At 44.3% G+C, this 16131-nt stretch overlaps 1 protein-coding gene across 1 annotated transcript in view; it reads left to right on the forward strand.

The window, feature by feature from the left end:
* ube2e2 (ubiquitin-conjugating enzyme E2E 2) overlaps positions 1–12378 on the forward strand; it is a 58415-nt gene extending 46037 nt beyond the window's left edge. Inside the window, exons 5-6 of the mRNA XM_083642465.1 lie at positions 6965–7112; positions 11523–12378. Coding sequence (XP_083498591.1) covers positions 6965–7112; positions 11523–11620 — 246 coding nt within the window. The 3' untranslated portion in view covers positions 11621–12378. The remainder of the gene's footprint in view (positions 1–6964; positions 7113–11522) is intronic.
* The last annotated feature ends 3753 nt before the right edge of the window (positions 12379–16131 follow it).

Below are 16131 nucleotides of genomic sequence, written 5' to 3' on the forward strand. Positions count from 1 at the left end.
GACTTTTAGTTGTCTGTGTTCTATATGTCTTCTGTGTATTTCGGATCACACACAAAAAACATTGCGACATGCATCAATAAGACTATTAGTTTATTTAATTACCATTATTGTGAAGGTTTTAACCAGAAGTTTCAATGTTATTCTGGCTCACTTGATACTTTTGCGGCTTCAGTCAGCCTGACAGTCTGCACGCAAATCGTTATCACACCAGCTGTGTGTAAATGCGAAATAAAAGGTGAGGACGCAACGCTAGTTTGCCGTTTTATGCAGAGACGGTTGTCGTCTAAACATGGCCTGAGACAAGACCGAGGGGGGTGAGACAGAGACAAGACCAAGACCAAGGGCGGGCAAGACCAAGACAAGATCAAGACCAAGGGGGGGCAAGACCGAGACAAGACCAAGACTGGGAGACCAAGACTAGACCAGACCAATGTGAGGCCCATTTTCAAGACCAAAGAAAAGAAAGACCATGGGCCCTATCTTCGCAAGAGCGGTAATTTAGCGTTTGCACTCATTTAACGCCGCGCACAATGCAAATTGGGGGCGTGGACAAGCGCGTGCCTGTTATAATTGTACTGGACATAGGCGTGCCACATGCCGAACTAGGCGTTTCAGCGCAAAAATGTGGGGATAGATGGCATTATCCTATCGTCAGCAGCGCGCAATTACTTTGTGCTAAGAGCTTTTAAAAGCACCTCTTATGCGCTAAATACCCCGTTGCGCTTGAGCGCACCATAATCTCCGTGCAGCGCAGCGCAGTGCAGAGTAAAATTCCTTTTGGATATGTCATTACGCACAGCCTTGCCACGCCAGGACATCAAATTCTGCTGCTAAAATTGGGTATTAGCAGATAATTCAGTGAGGCAATCAACTACTGTATAACTCACTGAGAAACTTTTATCACATCGCAAAGAAGGAAATGAATTGAGAAAACTTGTTGGACAATGGACATAGGCTATTCACCTTCACCTATCCCATAACCCACGACCTGGACATATCAGACAGAGGACACATCAGTACAAAACATGTCCCACCTGCTAGAATGTGTCGATGCCCACAGGATCTGGCTGAACCCACCCCATCAGCTGTGGCCTGCGCCCGATATTGGCAAAACGACATTTGAGACTGCTACAGACTCAAAAAAAAAAAATCCCATAACCTGGAGGGTCGTTGGCACCACAGACGATCTGTCAATAAGCTCTCTCCATCTCTCTCTGTCCTCGACATGAGTGAGTCCACTCTATTACGCATGGAGAGAATTACAGCATATTGCATGCCTCGCGCAAACAGCGATTGCGAGACGGGAGTCCGATTGTTTTTTATTGATGTAATGCCCAGCATTGCCTGGCCACACCTGTGAATAATTCTGGTACTTTAAGACCGCCTAAATCCCATTTGCACAGGCATTTTGGGGGCGCAGATGATTTTGTGCCGTGATCATTTCAGCATCCCCGCCGAGAATTGCATCCCCAACATATTTCAGGGGTGTTTTAACTTAGAAATCAGGGAGGTCACTTCTACCCAGACAATTATATCACTTTTAAACAGTTATATTTCTGTATAAATTATTACAATATGCTCCCGTGAGGTGGGGATGCGTTTAGCTGCTGCCGGGCGCAGGTGCAAAACTCGGCATAACACCTGGACAAATGCGCAAGGCAGACCACTATCTTCCCTGCCTTAAGGCACGCGCAAACAGGTGCGCAAGCGCAAATAGGGGATATCGCCTGTACCAAGATTGGGCCCCATGACTCTAAAGGGCTCATTATACTCGAGCAAGGCTCCATGAGGCGGAGCTCCGCGAGTCACGTGCTGACCTCGCGCTGGGGCAAATGCTTTTATACTCAGAATGGCAGCCAAGTTATCAGCATGTTACATTGTACAATGGTAATGGTGAGAACAGCCCGTGAAAAGTCGCAATGAAACGCTATTATGTGCAGTACTGAGTGCACTTTCACTCTCAAACGACCATATATCAGCACATGAATGAATCACCAAACTTGTTTTTACTGAATAGCCATTTCGGTTCTCAGCCCTGATAGCCTACTCTGTGCTGCTTTTAATCTCTCTCAACCATGCGCTCAACACAACACATTTACTTGGTGAAATGATTAAAAACGAACAGTTGCAAATCAAAGTTTAGCCTACCACATGGGTCAAGAAATGTGGTGAAAACACAGCTCAGTGTTCAGGGCTCAGTGGCTCGAAAGCGTCCATGTTTGAGAGTGAAGCCATGCGGAGGTCGCGCTGCGAGAAAAATCTTCAGGTACGCGGTGGGCGGCCTCCGGGGGTCGCGCCCAACACATTGACGTCATTTGACGCTCGCGCCCCTCGCTCCTCCCCCGCGCCCTTCACGGCACGGCGAGTATAAAACAAGCTTAATGATGGCTTATCCTTTACACCATTGCTCTGCTAACAATGAAATAAATCATTATTTAGGAATTACAGTAAAATATATAAATATACTCTGTGACAGAATGCAATCCTTTGATCTGAAACACTGCTATTCCACATCACTGACCTTCAGAAAGGCTCAACACAGTGGACAGAATGAAGTGTAAAGATACCTTACTGCTGCTAAATTATGACTCCCCGCCTTTTGTGCCAAATCGTATGACTGACGATTTGGTGGAGATCTTTCCAGCCACCTTGTTGACCTGTGTTGTCTTCCTTTGTGCTTGAACGTGAGGGGCGGGGCTACAGCGTTAAAAAAAAAGTTAACTGCAAGGTTATTGGTTGTGATTGAAGGAGGGATTTTACACCCAATCACAGTAAAAAAAAAATGCACAGGCAAGGAATGATGTCACTGCAGTTGTGGTCTGGCTCTCAGTACGCTGCGCAATTACGCATGCAGTATATGCCCGCAGCGGAGATGCAGGAGAAGAGAGCCCGAAAAGGAATAGGCTAAGCATACGTGCATACAGTCAGACGTTTGGGCAGCAGCCCTTTTTCAGCGTGTGAAATGGCAATAATACACAGGTGATTCAAAGGTGGGCATGAGCACGTTATTTGATTTCTATGACAGCCTCACATCTCTCTCTCTCTCCCTCTGAGTGAGGAGGAAGCTGCTGACGTGACGCTGTGGTTTTATGGGCATGACCACACCTCCACAATGCTTTTGGGCATAAACACGCCTATACAGAGATGTGCGCCGAGATGACGTGAAGCGCAGCGGGCCGACTTTGCGCGGTGCTATTCCAGCGCAAAACGGGCGCTTACCGCCGTCGGGAAGATAGAGCCCATCGACTTCTAATATGCTCTTGTCAGACTTTAAAAAAAAATCATTTCACATCCTAGTAGTGAAGCTCATTTCATTGTTGTTCTCATTGTAAGTTGCTCTGGAAAACAGCATCAGCTAAATAGCTCAAAATCTAACTAATTCACAGGCCAATTTGGAGTAGCAGCCAAATGGACAGACATCATGTTCAAAGTGATGGTGGTTTGCCTGACAAAGTGGTAGGAGCAACATGCTAAAGCACCGGCCACAGCCAAAACTTCACTTAACTTCTGTTAGTTCCCCGCCCTGCTCAGCACAGCTGCTGTCTGAAATATCTCTTCCTCTTACTGAGCTCGGAAACTCTTAATTTATACACCGCGTGTCATGGTACAACCTACAATAGCAGCTGAATTACTGGATTTTCAGTATAATTTACTGACCTCATCGGACCTGGGTGGAAAATGTTATATAGTAAAGCATCTCACATCCCAAAACACTTCCATCATCAAGCACTTAACCCTTGATGATGATGAAACCCCTTGAAGATGCTGTTTGCCAAATGAGGTGATTTCTCTCTGTAATGGAGTATAATGCTCTATGTAATGTATGTGCCCCTGGCTCCATGCAATGTGTTCATCTATGTCATGTGGAAGAGTGTGCCATATGTGCACAACTTGAGGATTTGGTTTCTGTGAGCCTGCAGATGTCTAGCGACGTGTAGCGATGGAGCTGATGAGGCGTTTCAAATGTAGGCGGGCATTTTTATAACAGGAAAAAGCAGGCTGCTTTATGTGGCAACAAGAAGCTGGGAGGTGGAGGAGTGGATGGGTGGTGCTTTATGTGGCAACAAGAAGCTGGGAGGTGGAGGAGTGGACGGCTGGTGCTTTATGTGGCAACAAGAAGCTGGGAGGTGGAGGAGAGGACGGGTGGTGCTTTACGTGGCAACAAGAAGCTGGGAGGTGGAGGAGTGGACGGCTGGTGCTTTACGTGGCAACAAGAAGCTGGGAGGTGGAGGAGTGGACGGCTGGTGCTTTATGTGGCAACAAGAAGCTGGGAGGTGGAGGAGAGGACGGGTGGTGCTTTATGTGGCAACAAGAAGCTGGGAGGTGGAGGAGAGGACGGGTGGTGCTTCATGTGGCAACAAGAAGCTGGGAGGTGGAGGAGAGGACGGGTGGTGCTTTATGTGGCAACAAGAAGCTGGGAGGTGGAGGAGAGGACGGGTGGTGCTTTATGTGGCAACAAGAAGCTGGGAGGTGGAGGAGAGGACGGGTGGTGCTTTATGTGGCAACAAGAAGCTGGGAGGTGGAGGAGAGGACGGGTGGTGCTTTATGTGGCAACAAGAAGCTGGGAGGTGGAGGAGAGGACGGGTGGTGCTTTATGTGGCAACAAGAAGCTGGGAGGTGGAGGAGAGGACGGGTGGTGCTTTATGTGGCAACAAGAAGCTGGGAGGTGGAGGAGAGGACGGGTGGTGCTTTATGTGGCAACAAGAAGCTGGGAGGTGGAGGAGAGGGCGGGTGGTGCTTTATGTGGCAACAAGAAGCTGGGAGGTGGAGGAGAGGACGGGTGGTGCTTTATGTGGCAACAAGAAGCTGGGAGGTGGAGGAGAGGACGGGTGGTGCTTTATGTGGCAACAAGAAGCTGGGAGGTGGAGGAGAGGACGGGTGGTGCTTTATGTGGCAACAAGAAGCTGGGAGGTGGAGGAGAGGATGGGTGGTGCTTTATGTGGCAACAAGAAGCTGGGAGGTGGAGGAGAGGATGGGTGGTGCTTTATGTGGCAACAAGAAGCTGGGAGGAGAAGGAGAGGACGGGTGGTGCTTTATGTGCCAACAAGAAGCTGGGAGGTGGAGGAGAGGGCGGGTGGTGCTTTATGTGGCAACAATAAGCTGGGAGGTGGAGGAGAGAGGACGGGTGGTGCTTTATGTGGCAACAAGAAGCTGGGAGGTGGAGGAGAGGGCGGGTGGTGCTTTATGTGCCAACAAGAAGCTGGGAGGTGGAGGAGAGGGCGGGTGGTGCTTTATGTGGCAACAATAAGCTGGGAGGTGGAGGAGAGAGGACGGGTGGTGCTTTATGTGGCAACAAGAAGCTGGGAGGTGGAGGAGAGGGTGGGTGGTGCTTTATGTGGCAACAAGAAGCTGGGAGGTGGAGGAGAGGACGGGTGGTGCTTTATGTGGCAACAAGAAGCTGGGAGGTGGAGGAGAGGACGGGTGGTGCTTTATGTGGCAACAAGAAGCTGGGAGGTGGAGGAGAGGACGGGTGGTGCTTTATGTGGCAACAAGAAGCTGGGAGGTGAAGGAGAGGACGGGTGGTTCTTTATGTGGCAACAAGAAGCCTTCGGCGCGCTCTGCTGGACAAACAACGCTATTAGACGCTCAAAGCATTGCTTCAGCAGCATTATATGGTCTGTAAAAAAAGTGGTCATATCGGCGTCTATCGGCAAATGTGCACGCCGATACGGATATATCTGCGGTAAGCCGATATCGACCGATAATATCGATAATATTTGCTGTAACATACTCACACACTCATGAACACCTGTTCCTTAAATATCAATGTATACTGGATAGGATCATGGATAAATGTTCAGTTAGTTTGCTCATTAATGCTCACTCAGAGATCTTATACTGAAAGGTGGCAATGAGTATAAATATGTTCACAGAAAATACTGACTGTTTTCAGCTCAATATTGTATTGTACAGTTCTGGAAACTCAGACACACATGATGGTTCGGCAAAATGGCCAAAATGAATATCACAATCATAAGAAATGATTTTTATATTAATCTATAACTATTTCTGGTAGTTAGGCCTATAGGTTGAGTCGATGTTTCATCATAAACGCTGGGGTAGCTCGTGCATCCTGGTAGCTCACCTGGTAGCACGCATACCATGAAGGCTCGGCCCTTCGCGTGGCTGACCCGGGTTCGAATCTGACCTGCGGTCCTTTGCCGCATGTCATCCCCTCTCTCTCTCCCCACGTTTCCTGTCTGCCTATTGTCCTATATAAAATAAATAAAGGCGAAATGCCCAAAAAATAATAAAACAAAAAAACAAAAAAAAAACGCTGGGGTAGCTGGATGGGGTCGTGGTCAGGGTGGGGTAAATCCCCCGTTCTCGCCATTCAGCATAGCTAGCATTTAACTGCTAGCCCAGGAAGACACGATCAGGGATTTAACCCCCGCAGTAAACGCACATCTGAACAGACGTCTATGTACCTGCTCTAGAATCCCCAATCCTGTAGTGTAGAGCCGCAGCACCGTCCTTTGGTGAGTTAGCCCATTGAGATGTTTTTTTTTACACCAACCGTAGTACATTTTGTAGGCGTTCCTTCCCACACAGACCTACTGTCTCTATACATTGATATGTAAAAATCACATAGGTAAAATAATCAAATTGATTTTCGTCACAGTGAACTGCACGGTAATATAAAGTACGATAAAACCTATTCTCAATTTTTATTTTTATTTTTTTATTGGATAAATTAAAGTATTGATTGGACTAAGGGCATATGAATAACAATTGTCAATCAATCAATCAATTAATCAATATTCTCTCTTTTGGTCTCTATTAGGTAATTCCCATTAGTGTCGACTAAATAATAAAAACACCATTATAATATAATAATAATAATATAATACCTGGATTTGGCAAATTTCAGACAAAGACAAATTCCTCTCTGTTCATTGTATTCGATGATTAGAGAGATTGCGTTTCTAAATCTGACCTGTGGTGTGTTTGTCTCTGTGTCCAGGTAACGTTTCGTACAAGGATCTACCACTGCAACATCAACAGCCAGGGGGTGATCTGTCTGGACATCCTGAAAGACAACTGGAGCCCTGCCCTGACCATCTCCAAGGTGCTGCTGTCCATCTGCTCCCTGCTCACAGACTGCAACCCAGGTAAGACCAGGAGCACCACTCTACACATCGCCTGCCTGACACACAGGCCGATGGACTGTCTGTCAGGTGGAGTGAGCTGGCGCCCGGGTCGTGCCACTCTCAATTCACTCAGTTCAGGATTTTCCTCCATGTTCAAACGCTGGAAAAACTTTGAGAAGCACGGAGAGCTTGCCTTGTCAGAAATAACTCTGTGAGAATGACTGTTCAGTGTAGCAGATCAGTTGCAGTTTCTTTTTAGATTTTGAACTGACTTCAGTGAAAATGAATCAACCTCAACGTTGGAGTAAATATAAAGTTGACATGCTGCTGTCATTTGTTTCAAGTCTAGAGAGCTGCACGATGTTGAGACATGATCATATTGCAATTATTTTTGCTGAATATTGCAGTTGTGATATGAATTGCAATACAGTCGACGGTTTCAACTCAACATAAACATTCAAAATTTTCCCCAGCTTACCTCCTGTTGCAGTGTTTGCTAGTACAATAACTGACAGGACATTAGCTAGGTTCCAAACTGTTCACTAGCAACACAATTAGGGATGCACCATATGGATTTTTTCACCCGATTTTCACCCGATTTTTTCTGATTCTCCTGGCCGATAACTGATACGATATTCCGATAATTATTATCATTTAAATAATATATAATTATTTAAAAAAAAAATCTTAACCTGTATTTTATGCACGCCTGGGGTAAAAAAAGAAGAAGACAAAAGGCAGATGTAGTGAGCATAGCTCTGACCTAACCAAATCTTAACTGACATCACTACCGTGAACACAAAACACATAACACTTCTGATATAATATATGATTGTTTTAGTAAAGTGTATCACTCAATTATCGTCAATTCAAAAAATAAAGGCTTTTATAGAACCCGAAAGCCTATGACTGCTTACTCTACAGATAAAACACAATGACAAAAGGCATAGTAATTTACTCTCTTATTGGCATGTTACTGATCTGTTCGAATGTTGCATTGGGGCCAGTTCTCAGTGAATGGGGCAGGCATGGAAAGTTCCACTACAAACCATCATCTGTGTCGTTTCACTTTTTACGGAAAAATGCTGCCACCAGATTAAAGAAAAGACATTATGGGCCCTATCTTCGCAACGGCGGTAATTTTGCATTATCGCCCGTTTGCGCTGGAATAGCCCTAATTGTGGGCGTGTCGGCCCGCTGCTCTTCGCGTCATCTCGGTGCAAAGCTCCATATGGGCGTGTTTATGCTCAAAAGCATTGTGTAGGTGTGACCGTGCCCATAAAAGCCACAGCGTCACGTCAGCAGCTTCCTCCTCACTGAGAGGGACAGTGAGAGAGAGAAAGAGGGCGAGAGAGAAAAGATAGCCTAGATGGGGAGAGCGAGAGAGATGTGAGGTTGTCATGCATAGAAATCAAATAAAACGTGCTCATGCCCACCTGTGAATCACCTGTGTATTATTGCCATTTCACACGCTGAAGATGCTGCTGCCCAAACGTCTGTGTGGCAATAAAAGTATTCAACTTGGAGTGCTGTCCTCCTTTCTTGATGGCTGTCATGTAGAGTTCTCAACGGTCCTAATAAATCTAATCCGACTCAACCCGCTTGAGACGCGGACCGAGCTCAACTCGCCCGCCGTTGTCACATACACTCAGCCCGAGACCGACTCAGCCCGATAACAAAGTTATTAGACCTATAGGACATTATAAAAAGTGTGCAATTAATGCTGCCACGGCTCAAATAACGGGAACGGTATGTATGTGTGTTACTGCCATAAATGTTTTTCAGCTTTCATGCTGTTATGGACGTATGCTTATCCCTTTTCGGGCTCTCTCTCCTGCATCTCCGCTGCGGGGCTACTGCGTGCGTAATTACGCAGCATTCTGAGAGCGGCGCTTAGTGATGCAGCTCTATTTGAAGTTGAATTTCGTTCCACCAGCACACATTTTATTAATCAGCTATTTTTTATTCGTTTCTATTAAAATACTGTATATATATTGAATCACACCAATTTAGTCCGTCATCTTCCCTTTGGCTCACATAAAGACACATGCTTCCGTCACTGTCTGCTTGATGGCAAGAGAGACTTCAGCTGTAGGCTACTCGTGACAAAACCAGACATCGAGCTAGGCCTAGGTTACTGGCTATTAGGCTACTAAGAGATGAGGCAGTTAAGTTGAGCTGGGTAGTAACATTATAGGCCGACAGTATGCCCCGTGTCTCTCTCTCTCTCTCTCTCTCTCTCTCTCTCTCTCTCTCTCTCTCTCTCTCTCTCTCACTCCCCGACGGGCTATTGCAGTGCTATTAAACGTAGCCTAATGGTTGGAAAAGATCAACATTTGCTTTTTATTTTCTCCTATTCTCCTAGGCTACCTAAAGTAATCTAATGTTACACCACAGACCTGTATGGTCGGGAATTATGTAGCCTAATAAAACCAGACAAACAAATTATCATTTTTAAATCAAGGTGTGTTTTGCAATGTAGGGTAGGCTATAGTTGAAAATCAACGTGGCATTCTGAGGAGGGAAGAGTGTGTCCGTGCGCGAGGTGTTGGAGAGAGAGTAACATCGTGCCGTGCGTAATGTATCCAAGTGAGGATTTCCTGCACTGCGCGGAGAATACTGTCTGCGCTCAGGCGTACGCCTGGCGTAGTGTTTTCTTTTTTAAATTGAGAGCACCCAAGGCCCATTTTTCTAACACATTGCGCTGGAACGCCTATTTTGGCACGGGCAACGCCCAAACCTCTGTTTACGCTCGGAACAGAGCGACAGTATCTTCGCTAGAGCGCAAAATGACACTTGCGGCGCCTGCAAACGGACGCGCGCAAACGGCAGCGCAAACGATAGCGCCCTACAAAGATAGGGCCCTATGTGATGTTGACTGATGCTTTTTTATGTAATGTGTGTTTGCTTTCCTTATTATCAGTCTCCAAACAGATCATGGCTCTGTCCAGCAGCTGCATAGCTAGCGTTAGCTGCATAGCTAGCGTTAGCTCAACTCCAAACGTCCCTTTTTGGTTTATAGTGAGACTAGCTCCCGGTTAGCTTAATAACGTTAGCGGGTTGTTTTTGGAGTTAAAGGAGAATTCCGTTTTTTACACCCTGGACCTTATTTCTAGCTTTAAATGTGATTTTTACGTCACCCTGACGAGTTCGGTTTGATATTATTTTATATTTGAACTGCGACCTGAAAACGAGGAAAACGGGTCATGTGAAATGCCTGTATTTATGTCCTGTATATAGATTATTTTCCGACACACAGTGGCTCATATGCTTATTATATTATAGAGGGAACGAGAATATGAGCGATCTATTTACCTCTGTGCCACTGGCAGCCTGCTCTGTTTGCTGTCCGTCACATAGATACATGTAGCAGCTCCTCTGTTCCACTGTAAAACCAAACAGAAGAAAAAGAAGCACATCCCGGGCGACTTGCAGGGTTGACTGTAGTTACCTCAAGCTGTTATGTAGCTTAGCATGATAAACATTGCAGATATTTATCTGTTTTCGAGAATATAGACGATTCATTTGAATTCATTGACCACCGTATGGAATAACGTTATATGGATTACAAGCAGCAGTGGGGGAGACGGGGGGAGCTGCTATCTATAGCCACTTTCACACACGGATCGCAAAATATTGCCGTTCAGAAGGCCTGCAACGCCGGCAGCCTTGCCACAGAAATTGCTTTCACACAAGACCAAGCAGCCCCGTCATATTTCCGCCTCGGAGTGCGTTTTCAGATAGCAGGTGAACCATGGGCGCTGAGTTTCGTTATTATAATTAATCAAAGTCCGACAAATTAAAATGATGCTGGTCACTAGGGATGTGGATTTTCTGTTAATTTTACTTTCGACTAACCGACACCATTAGTCGCTTAACCATCGTTTTTGGGGGTTTTTAAGACGTGAAATAGTCATTAGTGGCGTGCATTCACTCTAGCGCTCCATTCAGGGTTTCAGTCAGGCGGCATTACAGTGTGCGAATCCGGTACTGCAGTGCTTTCAAACACTACCAAATCCGCTTGAATTTGACATTCTTCTTCTTATGCATTAGGTCTATGTCTTATGTCATTGACTAATATCTGTAAAGTGTTATTCTTGCGTGGAGAACAGCACAGCACTCTCTGTATAGGAGGAGCGAGGGGCGCACCTCGCTCTGCTCTCACATACACACACACAGACAGAGCCAGAGAGAGGAGGAAAGGAGGAGAGGATGACTTACGTTAAACACAAACAAGTGGGGTCTTCACAGTCCATGTGGAAGACGCGTGTTGCTTGAAACACGGGGAGGGGGGTTTAGATCTCTCTAAACACTGAGCTATTGAAAGTATGGACCGGGTTTTTGGTTTCCTGTACAGTGACTCAACCAGCCTCTATGTGTGTGTCTGTGTCTGTGTTTGTCTCTCTTTCTCTCTCTCTCTCTGCATTTCAGCTGACCCTCTGGTGGGAAGCATCGCCACACAGTACCTGACCAACAGAACAGAGCATGACAGAATAGCCAAGCAATGGACAAAGAGATACGCCACATAGACTCGCAGCCGCTATCCGCCCCCCCAAATCCTTTACCACGCCCCCCTCCTCACTGTACCTCTCTCTACCTCTCTCACCCTTAGTCTGTCAAAGCACATTCACTAAGTGCAACGGTATACCTTCCCCTCCTCATCCTCCTCTCCCTCCTCCTCCCCAAACCTTTTATCTACCTTTTCTGTGTATAAAAAAAGAAAAGAAAATGTCCTTTGTTCCTTGTTGACTTGAAAGCTTCTTTTTTATACAAAGAGTAGATTGGGATTTTTATTTTCCAATATCTGAATGTTGGAAGTATTGTATTAAGAAAAAATACAAAAAAAAGGAATATTATAATTATCATACGCATTGTCCTTCAGCTATACAATATGTAATCTCGTTTTCTTAGTGGCACCTGGAACAAACATGCAGAATATAATTATGCTTTTACTTCTTTTATTTTATTCTTGTGTGTTTTTTATTTTATTTGATGATGTTTTTTGGTTTTGTTTTTGTCATGGATATGTTATCTGCATGGAACAGGAGGAAGATTTGCGTCAATGTCAAATACGTCGTCATGCTTTCCACCTCCCTCTGGTTTTGTTTGTACTGTATGTATTTTTTCAAAGGCTTTTGAGGCAGACCACAAAAGTATAGGTCTGCTTGTGAAAGAGGCAGGACTTGTATATTTACTGGCTACCCGCCACCTCTGCAATTGCAGAGTGGTTTGTTGTGCACTTGTATTACTGAAGCACCCAATAAAACACACTGTGGTTGGCTTGTGAGAGTGCTGTGCTCTCTGTGAGTTTCCTGTTTCAATACAGCCTGTAGCCTCAAACATTTTACACCCAGTCAGTCATTTCCACTGCATCCCACTCTCACCTTAGTACTGCTTTAATGTCTCTCTCTATCTCTCTCACACACACACACACACACACACACACGGCCACAATCCATTGACTTACATTAATTTACAGTCAATTCAATTCAAAGTGTCTATTGGCATCAAACAGTGGAGTACATGTTGACAAAGCAAAGGTATCCACCTTATTTCTAGCTGCCATGATTCCTTACGTGAAATATGGGGGCTTCTTCCGGTAATCCTCCCAGCCTTTTTTGCCATAATATGAAACTAATATGGATAGAGACTGTATTTAAATTCCCATGGATGTGTTTGCAATGTCAAGAAATACATTTCACAACAGTTGTAAGTGATGGGAATGATGCCGCTGGCTGTAACAGCAAGTTGGAGAATTGCTCTGCTTTGGCAGCGCTTTGCGCTCTCCTAACACTCTTGAGAGCAAAGGTCATGATGACCTTTGCTTGAAAAGTATAATTGAAGTATAATACTTTTTTGACCTGGTTTGCAAGCACAAATTGCCAGAAATCTGTTTGGCATAATATTAAAGGTCCAGCCCAATGAGAATCGCACTTCCCAATTTCATCCTATTGTTTAAGAAATGTAAATGTACTGTATGATGTCAGTTGTATTTACCACATCAGTGTTTTGTGGAAAAATGCCCTTTGAAAAATGTCCCCAAAGAGGGCAATGGAATCAATATGATTTTGGATTGCAGTGAACTTCCTGGTGTAAATGACATCACATACAACCAGATTTAGATTGAAAATATATATTGATATGTAGTGGATGGCACAAGTTAACTTATCCTTTATTGTGCCCATAGGGAAATTCATCCTCTGCATTTGACCCATCCTCTACTAGGAACCTTCCTACAACTAGGAGCAGTGAGCAGTACTGTGGCTGCCAGTGCCTTGATCAGGGGCACTGACAGGAGTATTAACAGGACATGCATCTCTTTGATGGGGGGAGGAAACCCACACGAACACGGGGAGAACATGCACACTCCACACAGAAAGGACCTGGGGACAGAGCGGGGTTTGAACCTGGGACCTTCTTGATGTGAGGCAACAGTGCTAAGAAAATAATAGTTACCACTGCGCTCAGACTGGTGCGTCGTCCCAAAAAGACTTAATGGAAGAAAGGAGAAGTGGGGACCGCACTCGAATGCAATAAATAGCTTTTAATGTTCTTTGGCACATCTAATAGAGTTACCACTGCGCTCAGACTGGTGTGTCGTCCTCAACAGTGCTAACCACTGCGCCGGCACAATCGCTAGGCTACTAGGCTTAGATTACCATAAAACTATCCAAACTGGAGAAGAACAAGCGCAGATTTGCAATAGCTGTGACCACATAGGCCTATGTGAATTTCTGAAATGCAGGATGGCAGGGGCAGTCCACCCTACTCTGCCTCTGCCACCCTGCATTTCAAAATCCCCCCCACTGCCCCCCTTTTCGCCAATTGGCAGGAACACAAACACACACCATCACAGACACACACTTGACCTCAGTCTCCGAGGGCAAAAACTGGCCACCAAAGGGTGGGAACTTTTTGTGGACCGACCGACTGACAGAGTGACTTATAGATCTGCTGATCGCAGCAAAAACAAGAAATGAAAAATATATACCGTATATATATATTTCCTGTTAGAAATCTGAGTTTCTGAATCAGAATTTCACTGGATCTTAAAAAAATACGTCAGGGTGGTGGGCCAAAAATAAATGATGTTATGTGAAATTACATTACATTAAAATGTATTATATTTTATAGACTTTTTACATTCCAATTCTAAAAATAATTTTCAAAATAATAAAAACACTACTCTTTTATCTGTTTAACAGTATCATCACTCTAGCTTTAAAAATGAGCCCGCCACAGCCTCTGAAAGACACTGTCATCTGCATTTGTGCGTGCGCGCGCGCGCGCGCGTCCTTGCGTGCGTGCCAAATCCATGGTGGGCCAAAATAAACAGAGCGAGGGGCAAACTTGGCCCGCGGGCCGCAAATTGGTCAGCCATGTTCTAAAGTGTGTGTGTGTGTGTCTGAAAGATAATTTGGGAACTAATCTAATGAATTGCTCCCACTGTCCCCAGAATCATGTGTGAATATAAAAAAAAAATACACATTATCCCCTTTATAACTATAAGATGTGCTATTGGGCAATTGCATTCATTCTCCAAACTCGCCAGTAGCGAGCACACTCGATGCAATGAGAAACTTTGGTGCGAAGCAAAAACAAACTATTTAGAAGAGAGAACAAGTTAGCATGCTAAATGTCCTTTCACAAGTCAAGATCAATTAAACTTGTGAAAGGCTTGTTCTCTCTTCTAAGCAATTGCATTCATTCCCAAAGGTTTTTTATCAACGTTAATTTATATGAGACTGGTAATTTAATCCAGTAATTTAATCACATTGACCATTCATGTGATGAGTCATGCTGCACTTGACATGGTAGCCTATGGGTTTTGAAGTTTCGGTAGCAATGATGTTGGATGCAGGGACTTATTCCCCCCCTAACTGATAACCCTGAATACAAACAAAACAACAAACTATCCCTTAACTATCCCCTTATCCCTTTACACTGTGAATCTGTGCTATTAGGCGATTGTATTTATTGTCAGTTGTTGATGTTATCCTTTATGTGAGAGCCTGGTAATTGAATCCAGTAATTTAATCACACTGACATCTTGTCAGTCATCATGAGTCATTGCTCTACTTGAGCACTTTGGTCTTAAAGTTTCTGTTTCAGAATGTAAAATGCAGGGACTTTGTCATTCCTTAGATTGAATATAAAAAATACAACAAACTTTCTAGACTAACCAATTTAAACTATGGTTGTGTGTGCTATTGCATTTATCACGAAAAGTTTTGTCATTTGTTGTTAATTTCATGTGAGATTGGACTAGTAATTTACTTTATTGTCAATCATAGTAATGACCCTTTTCCCCGCTTATCCCAGAAGATTTAGTAAGTATAAATGGGGTTGAAGTTTCAGTGGCAAATGCAGATATTTTGCCTTAGAAATGCCTTAGAAATGGACTCCCATAATATAAAAAATACAACACTTTTCAGGTTATGCATTTTAAATGAAGATTTGCTGTCATTGCATCACCACAAGTTTTTCCCCAACTGTTGATGAATTATGAGACTTAGGCCTATTGATGTTGCAGGTTATTGATCATGACTAGAATCTACTCATTTCACCACATAGGGTGACTTAAGGTATTATCGGACACTTTTTGACTTTGCCTTGTGGAAGCTTTCGTGTGAACTGACCCAAAATCCCTTTTTTCTGTAACGTTTGGTATTATGGGACAAAATGTTTGGTATTATGGGACAGAATGCCTTATGATGGATTTAGGCTAGTGTAAGCATTTACTGCACAATTTAATTCATACTTTGATATAATCTGACATGTACATCTTTTCCTGTTCATCTTTATAAATTAAGACTCCATGTTAATTTAAACTGTTTTATTTAATGTTTAAAACTCTGTAAACAATTCAAACAACAATTCGGCCTTCCCTCACTGTCACACCAACCCCCTTAGTTGAGTTAACTTTAGGTTATAGGGGGATTAAGTTCAGGGTTAGGGTTAGGATAATTAAGTTGAGGGTTGGGGTTAGGGTTAGGATGATTAAGTTGAGGGTTAGGGTTAGGATGATTAAATTGAGGGG

The sequence above is a fragment of the Poromitra crassiceps genome (assembly GCF_964638095.1).
Source record: "Poromitra crassiceps genome assembly, chromosome: 1".
In the NCBI taxonomy this organism is placed as follows: domain Eukaryota; kingdom Metazoa; phylum Chordata; class Actinopteri; order Beryciformes; family Melamphaidae; genus Poromitra; species Poromitra crassiceps.